This window comes from Idiotropiscis lumnitzeri, chromosome 9 (genome assembly GCF_059441095.1).
Source record: "Idiotropiscis lumnitzeri isolate Australia: NSW breed Sydney's pygmy pipehorse chromosome 9, RoL_Ilum_1.0, whole genome shotgun sequence".
NCBI lineage: Eukaryota > Metazoa > Chordata > Actinopteri > Syngnathiformes > Syngnathidae > Idiotropiscis > Idiotropiscis lumnitzeri.
In genome coordinates, this window is record NC_142399.1 from 2,842,736 (window position 1) to 2,861,934 (window position 19,199).

General features: G+C 43.0%; 2 protein-coding genes across 5 annotated transcripts in view; one reads left to right on the forward strand and one right to left on the reverse strand.

The window, feature by feature from the left end:
* eys (EGF-like photoreceptor maintenance factor) overlaps positions 1–9,047 on the forward strand; it is a 145,572-nt gene extending 136,525 nt beyond the window's left edge. For all 4 annotated transcript variants that reach the window (XM_088304338.1, XM_088304341.1, XM_088304340.1 and 1 more), the window contains exons 43-49: positions 162–344; positions 1,936–2,102; positions 2,807–2,951; positions 4,827–4,989; positions 5,067–5,239; positions 5,360–5,521; positions 7,314–9,047. In XM_088304338.1, coding sequence (XP_088160464.1) covers positions 162–344; positions 1,936–2,102; positions 2,807–2,951; positions 4,827–4,989; positions 5,067–5,239; positions 5,360–5,521; positions 7,314–8,497 — 2,177 coding nt within the window. In that variant the 3' untranslated portion in view covers positions 8,498–9,047. The remainder of the gene's footprint in view (positions 1–161; positions 345–1,935; positions 2,103–2,806; positions 2,952–4,826; positions 4,990–5,066; positions 5,240–5,359; positions 5,522–7,313) is intronic.
* A 422-nt stretch (positions 9,048–9,469) lies between these two features.
* Positions 9,470–19,099, reverse strand: phf3 (PHD finger protein 3). The gene is made up of 16 exons (XM_088304342.1): positions 18,960–19,099; positions 17,808–18,058; positions 17,416–17,538; positions 16,037–17,330; positions 15,366–15,630; positions 14,615–14,666; positions 14,224–14,344; positions 13,964–14,120; positions 13,749–13,865; positions 13,527–13,655; positions 13,303–13,447; positions 13,023–13,209; positions 12,813–12,960; positions 12,411–12,500; positions 12,110–12,305; positions 9,470–12,035 (listed from the first exon to the last, which is right to left on the reverse strand). The coding sequence occupies exons 2-16, from the start codon at positions 18,040–18,042 to the stop codon at positions 10,387–10,389; spliced, it is 4,908 nt and encodes a 1,635-aa protein (XP_088160468.1). The 5' UTR covers positions 18,043–18,058; positions 18,960–19,099; the 3' UTR covers positions 9,470–10,386.
* Positions 19,100–19,199: the final 100 nt, after the last annotated feature.

The following is a 19,199-nucleotide window of genomic DNA, read 5'->3' on the forward strand; positions in this document are numbered from 1 at the left end:
GACTGTGGAGGTGATAATGTTTGAAAACAGGTCACCGTTTCATATTGAACTTCCCCCGGTACTCAGCTACCGTGTGGCAATAGCGCCATCTTTTGGCAAGTTGTGATGGAGAGCACAGCACACGTCTCCTTCCAATGTTGTCCTTCTTTTGTGTCTTGCAGCAGTCAACGTCACACGCGCCAGATTCAGTGGTTCTGATGAGTTTGGCTTCACGTCTTTTGCGGCCTACCCCAACATTCCGAGGCTGGGCGAATTCTACGAATTCCAGCTCAAGTTCACGCTGGCCAATAATTCGTCTGCTTTGAAAGACAACCTGATAATGTTCGCTGGGCAGAAAGGACAAGGTCAGCCACCTGCAATCTTTCAGGGATTATGTCTTTGCGTCTCAGCAAGAAGTCGAATGCTAATTGCACAATGGAAACAACCCAAACTGGTTCGGTTTGCATATCAGACTAAAGCTGTCGCTGTTGCTTTTTACCATCCTTCTTATCCAGCGGCAATGTTATAAATAGCACATTCCTCATTCCTAAGAGAACTTTTTTTTTTTTTTTTTTTTGCATATCCTACACAGTTTAAAAGTCAGACAAAAGAAATGACTCCAAAATCAGCATTGAGTCTGTCATTAGTCTCTCTAGTCGGGTAAAGTGACACAACTGTCCAATTTTGGCCAAATCAATCCCAGCAGGAAAGCGAGTGGTTTGCTGTGCCATGTCATCGGATTGGTCGGACCATTTTTCTTCGACGAGGCATCCAGTAACGTTCCCGCAGACGCTTTTGACACACGTCGCAAATTGGTACTGAACTGCAGTCGGGGACAGGAAATTAAAAAAAAAATGAAAATCTTACCACTTGGCTATTTTGCAACACTGCTTCGATGTCAGTTGGCAAGTCATGAGCAAAAGTTGCTTACAAAACTGCAAAGCGGTCGAATGCCAACGGCCTCAAGTCTGTCAGAATAATATCTGCAAGAAAAACTTATTGGATAGCGTGACTTTTACTACTATGGAGGACTGAAAGTGCCAAAATTAAATAATATAGAAATAAATAAATAAATACACCATGGGATGTATATCTAATTAAAAAAATATTAATTAATTAAATGTTTTATTTATTAATTAAATTTGTAATTAAATAAATAAATAAAGATAAAAAATCTATATTATTATTTATGTATTTAATTAATCATCAGTCAATATTTAATAATTTCATTAATGACACATTTATTCACTTAATTCCTCATTTAATTAATAAATTAAACATTTAATTAATTAATGACAATTTTAATTAAATATTTCATGGTGTATTTATTTATTTAATTTTGGCTTTTTTTAGTCCTCCTTATACTACACCTTGAATCCATTTTGAAATCCATTGTTGAATTTGGGTGTTCAGACGTCCAAACATGTGACCGGTGCATCGCCATACGATGCTTTTTAAAAAGAAAACAGGAAAAAAAAAAAAAAAAAGTTTGAGTTGCGCCGCTGTGGTCCTCTCTAGAGAGTTCAATTCATAAACTAGAAAAAAAAAAAACACAAGGGCGATATGAATAATGAATTACCTGCCAGGAGAGAGAGCAGCAAAGTCAGAAATAGCGCAAATTCAAAGGAATAAAAAAATATAGATATATATGAACTATGAACAACTAAAACAATAATTGCTTTAATGACATGTCAGCTTTGATCACTTAAAACAATGACGCACAATTATTTTATGAATGCAAGGGCATCAAGTAATAGAAAAGCGCAGCGGTTGCGGTGATGAACAATGTCGTTTACAGTGTGCCTTCAAGCAACCGCATGTATAATTGACTTTAAATCTGCCTAATTGATTGTTATTGTTTTTGTGGGTTCCAGTTCAGTGAGAGTTCGTGCTATTTATATTATATTTATGACCTAACTGCGCTGTTCATTGCTCATTAACGCCTTCTATTTCTAGGCACGGGTGGCGATGACTTCCTTGTTTTGGGGGTGCGGAAGGGGAGAGTTCTGCATAAATTCAATCTGGGCTCAGGTATAGCAACCATTGTCTCGGGTCGACTGAAACTCCACATGGACATCCACACTGTCACATTTGGGAGGAGCAACAAAACAGGATGGCTGAAGGTGATTGGATCATTGCAGAATATTTATTTGAATCTGAACTGCAGATTGCAAAGGCATTCAAAATGGCCGGGAGCTGCTTTGCCGCCCCCCCCCCCCAAAAAGGCAACTTATTCAGAAACTTTTTCAAAAAGCATCTTATTGCTTTTCCTCCCTCTCATTATATTTGTGCGCTACAATGTCAGAAATGTAGGTCAAGTAAATGATGGTACAATTTCACATGTCTGAAAAATGATTATTATTTTTGGGCCAAATATTAGTACGTAAATTGTTTTTAGAAAATACCCATAAGATGTTTTGTCTTTATATATGAGGCAAATATTTGTGCACTGCTAATTACCGTAATTTCTGGACTGCAAAGTGCACCTGTGTATAAGCCGCAGCAGCACTTTCTAAAAAAATAAAATAAAAAAAAAATAAAAACAAACAAATAAAAAAAAAAAACACGGCAACAACTTTGCTAATTAAAACAGAACAGACCCAAGAGGGAAAAAAAAATCGATATTTATTTAGCGTATTTTCTGAACTATAGAGCGCCCCTAGTGGTGAAAGAAAAATCCACAAAAAAGCCACACCGTTGTATTAGCCGCACGGTTCAAAATCCAGGAAAAAAAATAGCGGCTTATAGTCCAGAAAATACGGTAATTAGCAGTCCTGCATTTCAACACTTGGAGGTTTTGCTCGAGTATAAATGAAATCTTTCTTAGGTTGATGGACAAAGGAACAGTACGGGCTCATCTCCAGGACCTCTCCGGGTCCTCGATGGTGTCAAGCAACTCTTTGTCGGCGGATATAATGAGTACAGCCCTGACCTGCTGCCACTTGGCTCCAGGTTCCATCGAGGCTTTCAGGGTAAGGCGGCCACTTCCAGCGGCGTGCACGAAGAGCACTGGAGCTTGGCCTTCATCCCAGGATCACTGTACCTTACAAAGCAGAGGCGAAACGTATAATGTAAACGGAGAACAGAAAAGAACACGTTGGGCGGTTGTATCAACACCTTTAATTGCTGCTGTGGAAATAAATGTATTCTACCGTTCGCAAGTCACTCCAAAAAGGAAATTAAAATAAGAATGTATTGTGATCATGGATCCATTTTCTAAGAGGAATGGGTGAGCTGTAGTGATGGGTAAATGAAGCTTCAAATCGGCTTCATGAACCAGTTGTCGTATTTTTGGACTCCAGTAGGTGGCAGTCTCGGTTCAACATTGGGCTGAAAGCACACTGACTTGCCATTTTTTCAAACCCTTTATTTAAACCAACAGTGCCATCTAGAGGACTCAAAAATTACAACAACTGGTTCATGAAGCAAATTTAAAGCTTCATTTTCCCATCACGAGAGAGCTGCAGATAGCCGACGACTTCAAGGTGACCGATGTTCCCGCATCGTTATTATTAACAAAAAATGACTCCCAACACTGGTTGGAGTCAATGCAACAATGTGTTTCTTTCTTTTGCGTGCTATCGTGCAAACATTAACATTGATAACAACACCGAGGCATTTCATTCAAACCACATTTAGTATTCCGGCCTGTTATTAGCAGCACCGCTTTTTGAACTCGACAGCTTTTTGTGTCCACGGACTGAAATACTTTTGCAAACTTATATATGAGCATGGCATTCATTTCAATTCAGCCTTTCAAATGAAAATTTAAAAAATGTACATTCAAATCAGCTGCGGTGAACACAGTTCACATCTTCCACCGGGCCCAGCGACGTTTTCGTATTGGTAAACTCGACACCGGTGGCGCCATGGCCCCGATGCAGCGGATGTAATGAGAACTCATGGGCGTCTAATCAGATCTGCGTGACCTTCCCGGAGCCCTAATCATGATGGCGGGCAGTGAACACACTGATAATTCACTTCACTCCCAGTTATCAACAGATCCACACTCCCCCCTGTGGAAAGGTGGCAGAGGAGACACGGTGACTCCTGAAATGAATCAGTCTGTCAATTTGAGCCGCTGATCAAATAACAAGTCACCGGGAAGGGTGTTTGTCGAGGCTCGACACCATTCCATGCAAACATTTCTATTGAGGGCATTTATTCAGCGCGATGCGAAGCGCGGACGTTCGTACAGTTCCGTGTGCGCCGATACGACACATCCGAGTACGTTTGGAATGCTGCAACCATCACTTAAGTCGACATCGATGGCATCAGTTCATGAATATTCATGAGTGAACATGACATTTCCAGTGCATCCTGTTTGTGCCATTGGCCAATGCAAAAGAGAGGGTTGCGCAACGTAATCGTATTTTTTTTTTTGCGCTACATTTTAAAGCCAACGTAACTATGGCCTGGATGGGTTTGATTTATGGGAGCAAAAGTCCAAAAAGATTAGTTAAATCCAGGGGTGTCAAACATCCGGTCCGCGGGCCGGATCAGGGCAGCAGGCGGGTTTAATCCGGCCGACCTGGTAACGTATGGAAATAAGTACGGCAGCCTTAATTTAATTTTTTTAAATTTTAATATATATAGTAAAATTCAATGTGATGGTCAATCCGTAAGCCTTTCGTTCAAAATGTTATGTTTGAAATTTACAAGCAATGCTCAGATGAGTTGAACAAGTTGAACAAGGAATTAGCCCGAATGTCCATAATCAAAACACAACCTTCCAGCTTTGCACCTAGGGATTTCTTTGACATGTTGTTATGAGTGTTTTATTTTTCATATAAGACGTGCTCCAAAAAAAAAACCAGCATCCCCTTGTCTGTCTGTTTCTTTTCAAGGGTGCATTTTTGACATGTACTTTCGAACAAAAAGAAATGGAACAGTCCAAGATCTGGGCCGTCCAGGCTTTGGGCGAAGCGTAGGTCAATGCGGAGTCAACTTGTGTGTTCACGTCCACTGCAGGAACGGAGGAACATGCGTGGACTCGGGTTCATCCGTGTAGTAAGGCCACACATTTAATTAAAGTAAAAAAGTGGACAGGAAATCATTAGATATGAGCTTGCGTTTTCCTCCTGCAGTTGCCAGTGCCCTTTTGGATGGAAGGGAGCGCTCTGTTCGGAGACAATGTCGGCGTGCGATGTCGCGCACACTCCCCCGCCTCAGTGTGCCCACGGCTCCACCTGCATCCCTCTTCCAAATGGATATACCTGTCAGTGCCCCCTGGGAACAGCAGGACTCTACTGCGAGAAAGGTCACACCATCAAACCCAATCTTCATCATTACACGTGTTTTTTTCCTCTCGCTTCATTTTGTCAACAAGGAAGCACTTTTGCTGTTCAATTATTGAACTGCTCTATTGTCCCCATTTCAGCTGTGAGCATCAGTGATCCATTCTTCAGTGGAAAGCACTCCTCCTGGATGTCCTTCCCCCCGATGAATATGAGACACAGGACTGTTTTACAAATGCAGTTCCAACCTTTATCACCTGATGGCATCCTTTTCTACATTGCACAACATCTTGGGGACAAAGCTGGTAATAACTAGGTTATTACTATGTTATATAGCAAAAAAAAAAAAAACTACACGGTATTGCAATGACAAAAGAACAACATCATCTTAAAATACATGCATATATTGCTGCCAATAGAATGGATTGAAAGAGATCACCCACATAAACTTGACTGGAACATAACTCTTCTAAATTTTACCAACAGTGCCATCTAGAGGAATCAAAAATAACACAACTGGTTCTGAAGCAAATTTGAAGCTTCATTTTCCCGTTACTACTGGAAGATATTATTGCAGTCAGGCCAGCCTCCACTCGCAAAAACGAAGTCAAGCCAGCCGCCACTCTTATTTTCAATACTGTGAAACACGGTGCATTACGGTAATGCGCCGAAAAGCGTTTGTTGATGGCCACCTTCAAAATAAAAGCTGTGAAACTCAAGTATGCACGTCAGTGGTTTTGATGTAAATGGTTTGGATTTAATGTTATTAAACTTCTCTTTTCACCCAGGGGGAATGAAAACTAACTCAGAATTGCACCAAGAAATGTTATGAATCGAGATAGAAAGAGAAATCAAAGTTAACTGTAGTTATCCCGCAACCAGACTACTGCCGAGGCACACTTGGCCACCCCAGGTATCCAACCAAGGTACTTTCATCAAAATCTGATGTGGCATTTCAAAATAAAAGGCTATAGAAATATCAAAATTTGACCCTTAGACCGGATTTTGAAAATTCATTTAAAATTCAGTTTTCGTTATACCGCAACCAGACAAGTGCTGGGACAAACTAGACCACCCCAGGTATCCAACCAAAGTAATTTAATCAAAATCTGATGTGGCATTTCAAAATAAAAATCAGGAGAAATATCAAAATTTGTTAATTACACCCAAATTTGAAAAATCATTAAAAATTAAGTTTTCGTTATCCCGCAATCAGACAAGCGCTGGGGCACACTCGGCCACTCCAGGGTTCCAACCAAAGTACTTTGAATGAAATCTGATGTCGCATTTCAAAATAAAATGCAGAAGAAATCTCAACTTTCGGGTGTAACTGAAAAATTTTGAGATTTCTTCTTCCTTTTATTTTGAAATGCCACATCAGATTTTGATGAAAGTACCTTGGTTGGATACCTGGGGTGGCCAAGTGTGCCTCGGCAGTAGTCTGGTTGCGGGATAACGAAAACTTAATTTTTAATGATTTTTCTAAATCAGGTGTAAAGGTCAAATTTAAAGATTTCTCCTGCCTTTTATTTTGAAATGCCACATCAGATTTTGATTAAATTAATTTGGTTGGATACCTGCGGTGGCCTAGTGTACCCTGGCGCTTGTCTGGTTGCGGGATAACGAAAACTTTATTTTTAATGAATTTTCAAAATCGGGCGAAAAGGTCAAATTTTGATATAACGAAAACTTAATTTTGAATTATTTTTTTCAAAATTTGTTGTAATGTCAGCCATTGGTGGACAGTTAACATTGATTTCTCTTTCTATCTCAATTCATAACATTTCTTGGTGCAATTCTGAGTCAGTTTGCATTCCCCCTGAGTGAAAAGACAAGTTTAAAAACATTATTTTAAATCCAAACGACTGACGTGCATACTTGAGTTTCACAGCTTTTATTTTGAAAATGGCCATCGTCAAGCGCTTTCGGTGCATTACCGTAATGCACCATGTTGCACAGTATTGAAAATAAGAGTGGCGGCTGGCTTGACTTCGTTTTTGCGAGTGGAGGCTGGCCTGACTGCAGTAAGATATTCGTGTTGAATATTATGTGTCCAGCCTTTGAAACAAGCAACTCATTTTTATTTCCTTCCTACAGGAGACTTTCTCTGCCTCTCTTTGGTGTCTCGCTTTGTCCAGCTGCGGTACAATCTGGGGGACGGTCCCCACGTCCTGCAGACTCTTACTAGAGTAGACCTGCATGCTGGTAGCTGGCACACAGTAAAAGCAGGCCGGATCGGTCAGCAGGGCTTCCTAATCCTGGATGGCAAGGAGGTCAGACGCAACGTGACCCAGGGGATGAGCACACTGGATGTCGCCACAAACATCTTCGTCGGGGGCGTGTCCTCCCTGAGCTCCGTGTCCTCGGACGCCATCGAAGGGGAGCCAACGGGCTTCACTGGCAGCATCAGGGAAGTGACCCTAAACGGCCTTGAGTTGGAGTTGACGGCAAAAGGCGCTCTCCGTGGAGCAAACGTCGGGGACCGGGATGGAAGTGCCTGCGGGTACAAGGTGTGCCGCAATGGAGGTCGATGCAAAGCGACGGGAAGTGACGTCTTCACGTGTGACTGCCCGGCGTCGTGGACCGGCCCGACTTGTAACAAGTCTTTAAGCTGTGTCAACAACATCTGTAAACACGGCGCCGTCTGCTCTCCGGTTAGTCGGACATCATACACTTGCATTTGCCCGCTTGGGTGGGGAGGAAAGTACTGCACCAGTGAGATCCCAACAGACACTTTAAAGTTTGTCGGACACTCCTATGTGAAATACGTTGATCTGAAATACAACAGGAGAAATTTAAGATCCACCCACGTTTCTTTTATCTTCCTAACAAACACAAGCGATTGTTTAATCATGTGGATGGGGAAGGGCGGACATGAAGATGACGATTTCCTGGCCGTGGGACTCGAGAGGGGAGGCCTGAAAGTTGCACTTAATCTCGGGGAGAGGATTTCCATCCCGGTGACTTCAAAAAGTCAGACGCTATGCTGCAACCAATGGCACCATGTTTCCATTTTAGTCAATAGTAGCGTCATTCAAGTCCATTTGAACAACCAGAGAATCATCCTGGAGGATGTGGACCCACTTGGGAGATACGTCGCTTTGAACTACGGAGGGCTGCTCTACTTCGGGGGATTTGAAATGGACACAGATGTATCCGTCGTGACATCTGGGATCTTTTCAGGAGGCTTTGAGGGAAATCTCAGAAATGTTTATTTGTTCGACGAACCGCTTCTGTTTGGAAAAAGCAATGAAGGATTTAATGTTCTGAACGGAAATTAGGAGTACAGTAATTTTAAGTTTTCTAGGAACATTGGCGTCAAAAGCGACGAGAGAAGTTTAAGGAATGTGTTTTGTGCTTTTTTGAGATGTCACCTCACCAAAGAATATGATGTCAAAGTATAATAATAATAATAAGAATCCTGCTTGCTCATGACACTCAGAGGAAAACAGTTCTTGAAAAAAAAATAGGCAAATGAAGGCAATTACCCTTGTAGACAAATTGATTTTACCAAACAGGTGCTAAAATAAAACGCGTGTAAACACGAAATGGTTCAAGAAAATGACGAGAAAAGCCTGCCTGCCACTTGACATAATTCCAACGTACTCTCGCTATTAAAAGTGCAAACACCCCTGTACAAATGGCAGGCTTTTGTGATTTAAAAAATGAGACCAAGGAAAATGAATGACCTTTAACATGGAAAATTAACTGGAAAATCTGTTTGAGTTTGCATTTGATTGGTTGATTCTAAATTTAGCCAATTATTAAAAGGTGTGCAGTCTTGCGTAACCACATTCGCAGTTTTACTTCTGACTCAAAATTATTGCTATTATATTAATGTTATTGTTATCTTATCACGAACAACCAGGCAGGGGTGTGCAGACTTTTTCTATCCACTGTGTCAGGAGGTGAGTCATTACACTGCAAACAGCGACCGGTTCTCTCCTCATTGGGTCAAAAGGTCTGCTGTATTTATTTTTGGGAATATTTGTTTCTAAATCATCGTCTGCTGAGTGAATAAAGATTTGTGATGGTGACAGTTCAAGTGTGGAATAAATTTGCATGATTTCCTTTGGGGCCAAGTGATGTAGATTTCAAGCAAAGAAGTCAACCGGCATGACAGAAAAGATCGTGGCGGACTTTGTGGATGTTTCGTTGGGAGTTCTCTTGCAAAGCTTTTTCAAACTAATTCTAATCTTTTATATATAAAGATCACTTGGAAAAAAAAGACAAATCATACTGGTTAAAGTATCTAGAGTCAGTTCATTGTACATTTAATTAGAGTACAGCAGTGTTGTTTAGGTGACCGTATCTTTAATATAATGTATTTACTGTACACGGATTTCTTTTTTATTTAATAACAATAAAAAAAAGAATTAGCTTTATTACCAACTGTACATACACACGTGGAAAGGCACACTTCATTTCTAAGTTATAATACAAGCCAAAAATGTACAATGCTTTTCCAGTAGAAAGTAAGACTTATAAAATATTTAAAGCAATTTTAAAAGGAACCAACTCGGGAACGCATGACACTTCTGAATGGGTGCCTTCATAAAGTTTCTTTTATGTTTGTTCAAATACTAATTTAGCTCCAAAATAGTTGGACCTAATGTCTTTGAGGTCAATATTATCAGAAAGTTCAAAACATGATGCAATGGGTCAAGAAAGCTAATAAAAATTTAAAAAAAAAATCTTAAAATTTTAAATTGAAAACGGCCCCTTTTCTGAATTGGAGTTCAAGAATGCATCTACACGCACTAGTCAATTTCTTAGCCACACCGTGACAGGAAAGGCTTACATTGGAACGGAACTGGAGTTGCCTTTTTTCCATTGTATTGAGAATTAAGTAGGTGCATCAAAACTTTAAAAAAATAAAATAAAATAAAATAATGAGGTTTTGTTGCGTCATCGTCATTGGTTTTTCAAGGTGTAGCAAATTGAAAAGCAAGTTTGTAATTCCACTAAAACAATAACTCAGCTCCTCATAACACAAGTCTCGGAGGGATGTTAAGAACAAGCTGCACACAGATGACGTCTGGGAAACAATCAAAATAGTTGTAGTGGTTTGAATCACAGAACGAGTTTCTTCGAGCACCAAACGCGGACTCCTGGGGCTTGTTTCCTTAATATAAAAAAACCCAAAGAGAAATGAGTTTAAAAACAATTATTACGAGTAACTGTCTTTTGAGCTCCTCCGCCCGTTGTCATAGTCATAGTCATAGTCCGAGTCCCGCCGGTGCCGGTGGCGTTCTTTGTGACGGCCGCTGTAATCGTCGCTGTAATATCGCTCTTTCCGCCTCTCCCCGTAGCGGTCCTCAGAGTGTCTGTGGTGCCTATTCTTGTCTCTGCGCTGGTCGTCGTGCTCGTGCTCGTGCTTCCGGCTCCGCCCCTTGTCGTAGTGCCTGCTCTTCTTGCCGTGGTGCGAGTCTCTGCGGTGGCCGTGCCTGTCGTGGTGCTCCCTCTCCTCGCTGTGCCGCTCGCCCTCCTCCCACGGGTGGCAGTAAGCGTAGAGCTCCTCCTGGGTTTCCTCTTGACCAGCTGGCCGCGCCAGAGTCTCGGCCTGCGGCGCCAGAGAAGCGCACTCCTGGGCCTCCTGCGGTGTGCCGTGATTCCGATCCTGGACGTGTGGGTTGTGGGAAGAGTTTGGAACAGATGGGTCGTGGTTGCTGCCAGGTACCTGAGGTTGCTGCTGCTGGACAGGTGCAGCACTGTTGCATGCTGGGAGGGCTGGCGCCGTCTCCGCGTCTTGTTCTGCGGAAGGGTTTCCCGCTTGAGTCGCTGTGCCGCTCGGCCGCACTCCAGCAGGCTCTTCGCGGTCAGCGGGGACCGGCTGACTAGCAGACTGGTTTTGTTCTTTCAGTTTGTGTTTGGCCTGAGACATCTGTAAAAAGCCTTGGTGAAATGTTGTAACTGAGGAGCTTTTACTGCTCCCCAACACAGGAGCGTGCTTAGCTTCCGTTTCACTGGCTTTGTTTTCGCTCACACTTGAATAGGTGGAAATCTTTTTCAATATCCCGCTCAGAGGTTTGGCGGTATTTGTGTGCTCCGTCGCGAGCTGCGATTCCAACTTGGCTTTCTCTGAATCGGGGAGAAGAGCGACGTCATCTTTCTTGGAGGCGTCACTGCTGTCTTTTTTAAGCGCGGCCAAGCTTTCTAAGAACGCTTCCGTGGAAACATCTGGAGGCTTATCTCTCAGGGAAAGTGGAGGACCTCGGGGTGCGGCCTCCGCATCTTTTCCCAGTGATGCGTTTGCAGCGTCCGTATGTCGGGATGGCTGAGGTTGGGCTTGGACAGCTTTCACTTCTTTTTTCTTGATGACAAAGCGCTCTCGAGGCGCAGCAGCGACGACGACGGCAGCAGCTGGACCCTTGGAGCCCCCGCTGGGTGGCACCTCAGTTTTCGGAGCAGGTTGGGCCTTGTGAGTGTCACCAAGAGGCTTTCCTCCCAAATCTGGCAGTGGCGGCAGTTCTCCACCCCAGCCGAGTAACACACCTGGAAGAAAACGCAGAGGTTTGTGGGACTCCTGGCTGCTGTTGGCGGCTGCAGACGGTTCTTCAAAAGACTCCGTGATGGGCTCCTCCGCAGCTTCTGTCGTCTCGACTAGTTTATCTTTCTCGCTTTTATTGGGAGTCGTCAAGGAGGCCAGGAAGAGCTTCTCATCTTCTTCCGCGGGGGTTTCTTTGACAGAAACGGGGACGGGCTTGACTTCGGGAGACATCCTTGTCGTTTCGTTGACGTCAACGGGAATATAATCTCTCTTCGGCCTCTGCCGAATTATGAGTCCCAAGAGAAGGTTTGCGCGGTTGTTTTCCAGACCTGCCAAATCACACGATGATTACATTTGTGTCACGAGAATAACCTTGTTACTTTATCTGCTTATTTTGGATCACCTGGTCCATCAAAAGGCACAAGTTGATGTGGCACTTTTTCAGAAGCACCCAAAGGAATGAGATACATGTCCTTCACTTCTTTGCGGTTATTTGACACCACCCCAAAACGCCTTCGGCTGCTGAAGTACGCGTACAGGAGAGTGTAGGAGATCTCATCTTCCTCAGTTACAGGGGAAAATCGAATCAGGCACACTTCCTTTATGTGGAAAAGAAAAAAAAAACGCTACAGTTAGCAAAGTACCAATAAATGTAGTTGCATGTAATGTGATGTTTCTAGTTGAGAACCGAAAATATGGATTACTTTAGTTCCTGTAGCACGAATCTTCTCCAAGTAGTCCCACACAGTCTGCGGACTTATCCTTCCGCCAACCTGAATGCTGTCAGGAAGATCCTATGAAAGAAAAAAAAGTGTTCGCTCTCTTTGCGTTCAAATGAGTCACCTTCCATTGCCATCCAAAACTTTGGATCAAAAATCACATCATAATATTCTGTTGGCCTGACAAGAACCTTCTACGGGTGGGGCGGACCGAAGCCCAATCTTAAGTAAAAATGGAGTGATTTATAATGGAGGGGGGCAAAGAGGTCAAAATCTTTCTGAGAATGTCAATAAGGTACATTTAAGTTTCAAAGTGGACTTGAAACACTTAAGTCTTAAGCAAAGTACGTCTGGGGGGGGTCGTTAAAAAAAAAAAAGGCGTCATACCTGAGTCAAGCTGTCCAGAATGCCTGACACAGGGAAAGCTTTTGTGACCAGTTTAGCCACGGAGTGCATAGTAAGGAAACCTCGCCACAAGAACTTGAGGCTGGAGAGGAACGATGCGTCATCATCTCGGCCAGCGGCATGATCGGACCTGAGATGGCGAGAGAATAAAAGTTGAGCGGCATGAGACGCGTATCCCAAATGTCTGCTCACCTTCGATCGTAGCTGGCGTGAGCCTTCTGGAAGCTCTCCTCCAAGACTGTGAGGTGCAGGTCGTCGTCAACGGCCGATGGCGCCGGCGTGCTCGCCTCCTCGCTTTTGGCACACTGTCGCTTTGCCACCGTTGTCGCGACTTTGACCACTTTGGTGGGTGCCTCTTTAACCGGGGGAGCCATGCGGCCTGCGTTGAAAACACAAGAAAGTCAGTCACTTATTTATTTAATTTTTTTTTTTGATGCAAGAGGTCGCAACTTGGGCTCATGTTGTAAGTCACCTGTACAGATTTTGCAGTTGAGGTCAAATAAGTGAGACTTGTGTTTGCTGGTGGTGTCCCTCTCAGCCTCGGTGCTCTCTGCGAGTTTCTCCGGTGCACTCGGAGCATCGATTGGCACTTCTGGGGCTTTGGCTGGCGGTTCAACCTGTGAAGAAATAAGGCGGAGTGCACAATTGAGTGGGACATTAACTTGTGAGAACAACACATGAGGTGTCCTTTCGCACCTCCACCTCGACAGGTTCAGCGACTTTGCCTGGTTCTTCGCTTTCGATCTCGATCTCCCCTTTGTGTGTGATCTTGGTTATTGGGCGCCTCTCCACCTCTCTTTGCTCTTTTTCGATCATTTCAATTGTCTGTGGACAAAAAAAAAAGAAAAGTCATCCAGATGTAGATGAGATGAGTCTCACTGAGCATCGTAACGGTCATCAGGTTTGAGTATTACTCACGTGTCGGTTCTCTCTTCGGCGCCAAGCAGCCAGTTCCTTGGAAGCCAGTTCCTCGGGACTCATTCGGATGAGATTAGCAGGAGAGATTTCTCCCTTCAGAACCTTCCTAAAGAGAACCTGGGTAGAACCAGAAAAGGAAATGACTTTTAAAACTTACTAAAACTGTCACGGCGATACAGAACATGTCGGGTCTGATTTTCACCAACTACACTTACATTATTTTTAGTATCTTTGAGGTTAAACATCAAGCTCCGATACTTGTTCTTGTATTTGTTTTCGGTATCTTTATACATATGGAAAATTTCCCTCTCAATCTTCTTGGCAACTTCAGAAGCTTTCTCCACCGGGACATTCAAATCAGACTCCTTCAACCTAAAATGCAGAGCGTCACACATTTAGTGCCTTTTACAAAACGGTTTCTTCAAAGCTCTTCGATGAAGAGGCTGCGTCATGTCAATTTTCGGAGATTTCCTACCTCTGGATGAGGATGTCTTTCAGAGAATCACGCACGCTGCGCCTGATCTCCTCAATGGAGGCGGGCTTTTTTGAAGTGGAAGAGGCACTTTTACTTTTTGCCTCAAGTTTCAGCTGAATGCCTGTGAGGACAGAAAGAGTACCAAGGACGTTTGCATGAAAACAAAACACAAAAAGGGGAACAAACAAAGATGTTTTTCCACTCGATGTAGAGCCTATAAAAAGATAAGTTCAAACATTGCCAAATGTATTTTTTGTTGGTGTACAATTTGAAACTTCAACTGTGAAAATGTTTTTTTAACAAAAAAAATATATAAATTATATTGGAGGTGTTTCCACAATTTAAGCCACATATTCACAGAATTTAAAAATTAAAGCGCAGCATCAATTACCTGTTTTATGATGACTTTCTTTGACATCTGCAGACGAACTTCTACCTTGCTCCTAGTTTAGAAGAAAGGAATGCCAAATTACTGAAGGTACATTTTAACATTCACATTAGGAAAAAAAAAAAAGGAAAATAAAGCAACAATAAAATTTGAACGCAGATAAAATAGGAATGTTCATTTATAGAATGACACGCCATCCTACTTCTCAGGGACATGAATCGATCGCAACGGCCATCGATTCAAAGCACTGAGAATGAAATCACCGAGATGAATGAGAATATTCAGAGTTTTAAGATTTTTATCTTATATTTTAGTTACCAAATTCAGATAAACAAGAGCGACAAAACATCAACAATAAACAGAGTTTGGAACCACTCTGACAGTGTCAAACAATATCAAAACAAATCATTCTCAGCTTTGTAGCGGCGGAATTTAATCAAACTGTGCACGTGCACCAGTGGATGTATTTTCATGTCATTCTTTTTGTACAATGTAATGGACGAGTTTATTTCTAACTTTTCTGAGAAGCCACAAATGTTGGCGAGTACACACAATCAGAGTAAGCATACACCCGTGTGCAAGCCATCAGTGTACAGGGAAAGTAGTAACAAAAAAAGACAACAAACCCTTGCGTAGCGGAAACACTGGCTAGGAATAATATCAGAGCATCACTTAGCTGGGGAACACACATAGCGGAACATCAAATATACATTTGGAAAACAACGCAAGGAAGAAACATGCAAAGACAACTAACCTTCCTTAAAGATCGGACCCCCACTGACGTCAGTTCCTCAGACGCTGCCGACTTGGGTTTGGGAGCCTGCTTCAGCGCTTGGGTCTTTATTTCAGGCGCGGGCACGGACGGGGTTTCGGGCTCCAGCTTTTTGCTCTCCTCCTCGCAGCACTTTAAGCACACGTACATCTGGTCCTCCTCCTCCATCTCGCGCACTTTGAGCAGGTCGAGACCAACACAGTCACCGTGGAACCAGTCATCACAGCGGCCGCAGCCGACCATAAACCTGGAAGGGGGAGAAGAAAAAAAAAGACGCTGTTTAATTTGCTTGGCAGCCGCAATGTGACTACTGTTCCATAGCAACATTAGTTTAATAATTCTATTTCATTTTGTCCATATTTCACACTGGTTGCTGTGCTACCGACCAAGAAGTAGCCTGGTGCCTTTTCATGCTGGTACGGACAAAGTAGTTGCAACGGAAGCGTCATCGGTTCAGCAACAATGACGGGACACAAGCGGCGCACTAATTGACCATTTTCCGATTCGGGCACATTTGCGTTTGCGGCACCGGAGCGGAATTACGCCTGCTCGTCATAAAATGACGATTGAGCTTCAAACGATGAATTCTTTTTCTAATTTGTGTTATGAGCTGGGAAGGTGCTAGAAAACAATTATGTGGAGCGAATACTCACATGTTGTTGTGGTGTTTCTTGCACTGACCACAGCAGTTGTTTCCATCCCACACAGACTCGCTGTTGGCAGCTTGCTCCTGCGGCTCTTGCACCTGTTGCTCAACACTTTCTTTCTTGACAGCCGGAGCGTTGTCGGGAATAAACAGCTGTGGCTCATCCACAGAGATACTTCTCGCAGTTTTACTTTTTTGCTTTTGTAGGATCTTTTCAGGCTTCTTCATCTTCGGCTTCTCATGCCCCGCTTCTTCTGCCGTTTTGGAGGAATGAGTCGGACGAGTGACATGGGAGGAGTTTGAAGCGGCGTTGAGTGTATGAGACGGTTTGGTTGGACTGTGTTGATCCAGCGCACGATACCCACTAGATGGCGTCTTCTTCACTGGAGAGCTCAGCTTCACTTTGGGGTCACCAGTTTGCATCTTTGGATGTTTTGTGGTATGCTCACTTGGGGTGCTTTCAGGCCGCCGTTTTAAAAGTCCACTGCTTCTTTTCTCTTTAAGAGACGTGAATTTGTGCAGGACATCTCTTTGGGCAACTTTGGATGGAACATTTTGGGAAATCAGGGCTCCTTTCGTCATGTTGCTTTGTTCACCTGTTACAACACCTTTCTTATTGGAATGAAGCGGTTGCTTTGATTGGAGCAGGTTTTTGGCTAAAATGGCTTTCTTTTCTTTATTGTCCACCTTTGCACCGGTCCCGTTGCTTGGTGGTGATTTAACGCCACATTTTCTCTCATTGATCGTCTTTTGCTTTTTCACAACAGGCTGATTGTCATCTTTAGTTTCTCGAGTGCACCTTTTTATTTCTGTCCCGTTAGCCGCTTGAACGTCATTAGGGTTCACGTACGGGCCCAAACCAAGAGGAGTATCATCAACGCACATGTTCTCAGTTATACCCTGCTCCGCGACTTTCTCAGGAACAGGATTCTGAGCGGAAACACCGTCTCCTGACAACATGGCAAAGCCAATATCCGCACCATAAGAAAAACTACCGTCAAAGTTGGCTTCTGTATTATGGAGATAGGACGGTCCAGGAAGCAGTTCAATCTTGAATCCTCCAATGGTGACCGTCAGTCGTTTCAACACCACAGAAGGTTTTAACCATAATCCACCTTCAATATCGTTGATATTGACGCGTCCACCCAGATTTAGTTCGTTCTTCAACTGTATTCCTTTAACTCCTTTCTTGATCAGAAACGACTTCTGCAGTCTGTTGGAAGGTTTCCTTCCCGGTCCTCCTCTGGCTGCAGCGTCTGTGGTAATTTCAGCAGACTCTGGACCGTCACTGGATTGTGTATCTAGAAGACAAACACGTCACTCCATCTCTCATCACTTATTGAAATGCGGTATTTATATATATAAAAAAAAAAGCTAGAATCTTACCTAATTGCACATTGCATGGACGTTTTCTGGGTCTGCCAACAGGTTTTTTGATTGAGACCGAATTGGTTTTTGTTACCGACAAGCCACCGGTTAGGCTTGTGGCTGTTGAACCACCACTTATCTCTGTCAGGAAAAAAATAAATAAAGAAGTTTGTGTTCATGGTTTGTTTGGTTAAAGGTGGAGCTTTGGGAGGTGAGCAGAAGGAAAAGTGAGTAGTTGCTTTCAACCTTCTGCAGAATTATGTGAGGTCTTGGGAAGTATTGAAAATTTATAATAAAATATTATTTAAAAAAGAAGGAAAATCATATGGAACAAAATCATTCGAAAAGCACATTCTGGCAGGTTCAACATCACATGAAAATATATTTTTTTATGACTATAGTAAGCATACCTGCAGAGCCAGCAATTTGAAAAGTAGAGTCCTCGTTATCCAGCAGGTTGAACTGAGAAGTTGCACATCCAAACATGGGATCTTTGTCACTCAGCATGTTCTTGAGCGAATCTTCAAGGCACAGTCCCGCCCCAAACTCATTACTGGCTTCACATTCCAGATTTTGACCTATGACAAGGGTGTCGTCCAACTGGTCACTGGGTATTAAAACGTTAAAAGTGTCCACTATATCCATGAATGCTGCTACCTTCCTGGATGGGGACAATACAGATAAAAAGCAGAATTTAAGTAACTGACATGTGGATGTCACAGTTACACATCAAAGCATCGTAAATGTAATTAAACATGATCAAGTCAGCAACTGAACATAAGTGCTAATGTAAACAATTTGGGTTAAGAGTGTGTGTCAATAACACGATTCAATGTTGGTGGTGCACGTTACTGCCCTAGCAGCTAGTAATTGGCGAGCTGTTTACTTCGATCAACGCTTCAAATCTCGAAGGTCCACTAACATGCTAGAACGTTAAGTCAGTATCAGTTAGACATTCTAAACTCCAGTACCAAATGCAAATCAGTAATTCATGTTTGATCAACCGTGTACACAAGTTGCAACAGGCCAGAACGGATGCATCGGGCATGTAAATGCCGCCAAGGGAGGGTTTATTGCAAAAACAATAAAATGGATTGATATTTTAATAAGAAATGAATGTAAAATGTTACTTATCTTGACTTGTTTTCCAAAGGGATTACAAATAAATTGCATGCTAGTTAGCACGCATTGCTAATGCCGATCTGCAGCTAAGGATCATATCCGTTAGCAAGCTAACGATGACCTGTAGAGGAAGTTTAGTTATTCCTCATGTCTTTAACCTCGTAAACATACGAGTGTCCCCACGACTGCACCATAACTGCAAGCCCAATCGGCGTAGTCGTTCAAGAGACAAATTGACAGCATGTACATTCGATAAAACATCAAGAGCGAGGCAAAATATGTCAAGAGATGCTAACTAGGTCGTGCTAGCAAAAGGCCTAGGATTTGTTTGTAGCCTGACCGCGGCTAACTGGCGTTGCGAGAACACGCCCACGAGCATCTACTTCGGCTTTGGCTCACTGTACATTTCGACATGTGAGCGTTTATACGTGGAGGCTTACCTCTGTCTGAGTAGTATGATGTGTCCAATTCGTGTAGGTTACATAGTAGCGCGGCTTCTTGCCTTCTTGCCTGCCTCCACTAACTTCCTCTACAGCTAAGCCGTCATTCGTCCCGCTGCCGTAAAGCTCCCGACTGCGAGAGCTTCAGGTCACGTGGTTTGTGTTTACAGCAGGTAGCGTAGCAGCTGATCGCGGACGGGGCGGTTTGTCCGCATTTAAAATTTCATTTTAAAATTTTTA

Bases quoted from the DNA above. Each gene is read 5' to 3' on its own strand.
- phf3 (XM_088304342.1), bottom strand. From the start codon at position 18,042: ATGGATATAGTGGACACTTTTAACGTTTTAATACCCAGTGACCAGTTG. The intron at 13,866-13,963 runs GTAAGTGTAGTT...GGTTCTACCCAG, and splicing joins TCAAAGATACTAAAAATAAT to GTTCTCTTTAGGAAGGTTCT. The intron at 12,961-13,022 runs GTGAGCAGACAT...TCGCCATCTCAG, and splicing joins CACGCCAGCTACGATCGAAG to GTCCGATCATGCCGCTGGCC.